General features: G+C 45.1%; 1 protein-coding gene across 1 annotated transcript in view; it reads left to right on the top strand.

Annotated features, from left to right (window-relative positions):
- The window catches only part of LOC119428756 (histone deacetylase 4), a 47,940-nt gene that overhangs the window by 28,843 nt on the left and 14,094 nt on the right, over nt 1-5,003 (top strand). Inside the window, exons 4-7 of the mRNA XM_037696431.1 lie at nt 428-551; nt 958-1,076; nt 3,732-3,860; nt 3,940-4,049. Of these exons, the coding sequence (XP_037552359.1) occupies nt 428-551; nt 958-1,076; nt 3,732-3,860; nt 3,940-4,049 (482 nt within the window). The remainder of the gene's footprint in view (nt 1-427; nt 552-957; nt 1,077-3,731; nt 3,861-3,939; nt 4,050-5,003) is intronic.

Raw genomic sequence — 5,003 nt, 5'->3', positions numbered from 1 at the left:
TTTAACTATCTTTAACTAGCCATACTTAACTACCTTTAACTAACCATAGTTAACTACCTTTAACTACCTTTAACTATATTTAACTACATTTAACTAACCGTAGTTAACTACCTTTATCTATTCGGAACAATAGATCTTATTTTATGAACAAATCAGCCATAAAAGTACTGGTTAAACTGGTTAGTTTTTAAATTAATGACACTTTGACGTTGCCATTTTATTCACTCTGCAATGCATTCTGGGTAAATGACGCCGACTGGTGTGAGCTCCGCTTGAATATTAATTTTGGACATTTTCTGGCGTTCAGTTCTTTGGGGGAGTGTGCGCATGTGTGCGTGCGTGTTCAAATCATAACTCGAATCAGGATTTTTGTGTCACCAGGCTGAACCGTAACACTAACGACCTTCGGCTGATGTTTCTCCACCAGGCGCTGTGGCCAGCACCGAGGTGAAGATGCGTCTGCAGGAGTTCGTCCTGAACAAGAAGAAAGCTCTGGCCCAGCGGAGCCTCAACCAGGGAGGCCTCCCCAACGACGCTCCCTACTGGTACCGGTAAGACCCGACTCGACCCAAACGACTCTTGAGTAATGCGTCTTTATCACGGTCTCTAAAAGTGACAGAGTTACTGTTTTAAAGGCTTAGCAGGTCAATGAATGAGTCACCTCACACGTGCACATGCACACACAGCAGGATATTAGAGGTCGATGACGGGAGCTCCGGCCCTGAGTGCATTGTTTTAAACAGTGATGACAACAGGAGACGATGAGTTCCTGTTAGATTCTGCCGGACGAATGTTCCTGGAGCCGCTCAGGATCAAACTTCTTCTGTTTTTAAACGTAATAAAACCTGAAAACGTGCGCCGTGAATGAAAACAGATGATTTCTCTGCAGTCAGGAGTCGTTACCTTCAGACTCGTGTGAGCTGATTTCTCACCGACGTGCATGTCTCTGTTCTTCAGTAAAACCCAGCACAGCTCTCTGGACCAGGGCTCCCCTCCGCAGACCGGCGTGTCGGCCTACAACCACCCCGTGCTGGGCGTCTACAACCCCCGAGACGACTTCCCGTTGAGAAAGACCGGTACGTCCCAGTCATGTGGTTTTAGTTTGGGTCTGGTAGCTGCAGCGCAGACTCGTGTCCACATTAGGCTGTCGGGGCCTCCCAGCACACCCCCCCCCCCTCCCCACCATGGGACCATGTAGGTGGTTCTCTCATCCCCTGATGTTTTGGAAACATTAGTAACATGGTAAACATAGTCTAACATGATTTAATAATCTTTGAGAGATAGACCAGTTCACATCACATTTGGGGTTCCCCAGGGCTTTATTCTCGGCACCTTTGGGCGTTTTTTATTAATGGCTTTGCTGCAACTCTACGCCTTTGTTTTTTTGTTTTTTTTTATATTTATGAAATAAAAAATGTATGAAATGCCCTCACAGATATCTACATGGTTCCCTGGCTGCAGCTTCTCCTTCCTCTTAAGATGGCCGAGTCGTTCGTTGTTAGATTCGCCTCGATCCAAACGTAAAACCCACCTTTGAGCTCTGCAGAGCTCGTTTTAAAAACTGCTCTTTAGATAAAAGGACAAGACTTCTTTCATACCAGAGTTTTAAAAAATTACACATTTGTAGCCATTTCTTCAAACCTTCAAAATAAAGTTATGGTATTTGGAAGTGTCACACGTATGTGTTGTGAATGACCTTCAGCTACTACCGTTTACCGTACCATATACATTTTAGCTCAGTATCTGTAAAACTCACAGAGTTATAGCTGTTTATGCATTTGAGGCCAGCTGCCTGTGGCGGCCATCTTGGCTCGGGTTGATGAGAGACGGTGAAAGTAGTTTTAATTTTGTATATGCCCTTTTGGCCGTTTAAATATCTGAATGATTTTTAAAAATCTGCTCCTTCAAGCTTTCAACAGGACTTTTCTTTGTAGACTAAAACTCTTCAGACACGTCCCCCCCACCTGGAAATCACTTAGCGCCTCATGTCTTGGGGTTTCGGCGGGAAACCAGCTGTTTTCCGTGGTTTTGTTGGGCGGGTTGGTGTGTGAAGTGTGAGCGGTGGTGAAGCGGTGGAGCAGTGGCCATCTTACAATGAACTATTCACCCAAAGAGGCGAGCGGCGGAGAAACACCACAGCTGACTCTGGCTCCAATCCAACCAGAGAAGAAGAAGGAACAGGAAATAAAGGAGCACTCCGTAGAGAAAGAGATGTCACTTCTGCCTGGCATGGCAGTGACAAAGATGGAGAAGATCAGGAATGAGATGATCAGAGGTACAGCACAGGTTGAACAACTGGGAGATAAAGTTAGAGAGGACACACTGAGATGGTTTGGACATGTCCAGAGGAGGGACAGTGGGTATATTGGTAGAAGGATGTTAGAAATGCAGCTGCCAGGAAAAAGACAAAGAGGAGATGTATGGATGCAGTTAGAGAGGACATGGAGGTAGTTGGAGTGAGGACAGAGGACACAGAGGACAGAGATGGAGGAGGACTCGCTGTGGAGACCCCTGAAGAAGGACTAGTCGAAATTTCCAAAGGCCTGAAAGTCAGATTCAGTTTTTGCTATCAGTAATTGGTTCGTGTCCATCTGGACTGAACTGTCCGCCGCACCTTTAAACTTCTTGTTCCCTGACTCTCCTCAGAGGAACCCGTGGACCTGTTCCCGTGCACCTTTCAGCTTTAAAGTGAGACATTCGGCTGCAGATGGGTGTGGGATGGCACCACTTTTTTGGCGTCCAGCTCATCTTTGGTGTCCAAAGATGAGATAATGGACACTGAAAGGCTCCCAGGACGTTCAGTGTGGAGACAAAACAAACCGAGCATTCGCGCCCCGCGGTCGTGGCCAAGGTGACACGCTGTTCCCTCTCCCTGCCTCCATTCACAAGCTCGCGACGACGCAGACAAAACACCGAAATGCCATGTAGGCAGTCAGACACGGCTCGCAAATTAGAGCTAATTGCTTTTTAGCTCGTCTTTGGGGGGACATGGGATTGTGGCTTGTTCGGCAGCGCTTCAGCAGGAGGGATGAATGGTGCACTGAATGGAGAGCGGCGTGTAGCAGTTTGTCAACCAACGGTTTATTAACGGGGCGCTCCATGACAGGTCGTCGCCTCTTACCCGCTCGAAAATCAAGGAGGACCTGACTGACCAAGTTCCCAGAGGTTTGATGGGGCAAAGCTGCAGAGCTCACTGGACCGAAACGATACCAATAAAATGTTGAGGGGGGAGTTATCGCCCACTGCTGAAAGGTTAAAGGTGGGGGATACGGTTTTAGCTTGAGAGAATCGCCCCGGCTCTGAGGTCAAGGTCACAAATCAAGGTCAACGTTAAAACAAAGTCTTTGTCCCGCTCGTAACTTCTGATCCTTGAACCTTATAAAACACAAAAACTCCGTCAGGTTTACAGAACGTCAGCTAAAGTTGAGGGTCATATCCCACACACCTGAAGTGTTTGCTCAAGAGCAGTGGCCGGTTCTGGCAAAACGGGTCACAACGCGGAGATTCTATTATCGACTTTTAAATTCTCCGCCTCTAAAGCTTCAAAGGGACTCGTAGTTTGTTTATCTCCTAAAAACAAAATGGTTTGTAAACAAGATTTTAAGTGGTTTCATCAGAGTTTCCAGCGTCAGGTTCACATTATACGAAGGGATTTCCTGGCTGTTCGACATACCTGTAAATGTGACGTAATAAACTGAAAGGTTCTGGTCTCCTTCGGTTCTTCTTTCCAGCCTCGGAGCCCAACTTGAAGCTGCGCTCGCGGCTGAAGCAGAAAGTTAGCGAGCGCAGGAGCAGCCCGCTCCTCCGGCGCCGAGACAGCCCCATCACCACCGCCAAGAAACGCTCGCTCGACATGGCAGGTAGGGACGCCGCCGAGTCCAGACTTCTGCTGCGACTCTGCGTGCGTGCTTGATTCTTCTTTTTGTTTCAACGTGACAGACTCGGCGTGTAGCAGCGCCCCCGGTTCAGGCCCAAGCTCCCCGAACAACAGCTCCAACAACATCCCCAACGAGAACGGCATCACTGTGTCCGTCTCCAACAACATGGAGGTAACACGCCGCACTACATGTCAGACATCATTTAACCAGTAAACAACACGCAACCCACCCTGGATCATCCTAAGATCTGGAGTGGTTCCTTCATTTGTCTTGCTAATCGGGATGACTTCTGGAAAATGAGTCCAAATCCTGCTTTCTGCTCAGAATCATGGCTAGTTGTTGGTTCTGCTCAGAAAAGTGCTTCAAAACATTCTTTAGGGTTATATTTAATTGAAGAGACAATAGATGAGTTATTAATTCATCATATTTGGTCCAACTTTCACAATTCTTTCAGCCAATGCTCTGTAGCTGTATAAATCTCTATGTATCTCTTTGTGACTTAGTCTGGATAGTTCTTGCAAACTAACTGTGTGAACTAACGTATTTCACACAGTTAGTGTGGTTCCACATGACGGGTTCCACATATGTATAACTCTTACGTGCGTAACTCTTACATGTGTAACTCTTACATGTGTAACTCTTACATGTGTAACTTACATGTTTAACTCTTACATGTGTAACTCTTGCATGTTTATCTCTTAAATGTGTAATTTACATGTTTAACTCTTACATGTATAACTCTTACATGTTTAACTCTTACATGAGTAACTCATACATGTACAACTCTTATATGTACAACTCTTACATGTGTAACTCTTACATGTATAAAACTCTTACATGTGTAACTTACATTTTTAACTCTTGTGTGTTTAACTCTTACAGGTGTAACTTACATGTTTAACTCTTACATGTATAACTCTTACATGTTTAACTCTTACATGTATAACTCTTACATGTGTAACGTTTATATGTATAACTCTTACATGTGTAACGTTTATATGTATAACTCTTACATGTATAACTCTTACATGTTTAACTCTTACATGTATAACTCTTACATGTGTAACGTTTATATGTATAACTCTTACATGTATAACTCTTACATGTATAACTCTTACATGTATA

This window comes from Nematolebias whitei, chromosome 23 (assembly GCF_014905685.2).
Source record: "Nematolebias whitei isolate Nwh7 chromosome 23, NemWhi1, whole genome shotgun sequence".
Classification (NCBI taxonomy): Eukaryota; Metazoa; Chordata; class Actinopteri; order Cyprinodontiformes; family Rivulidae; genus Nematolebias; species Nematolebias whitei.
This window is presented reverse-complemented; position numbering and strand designations above follow the sequence as displayed.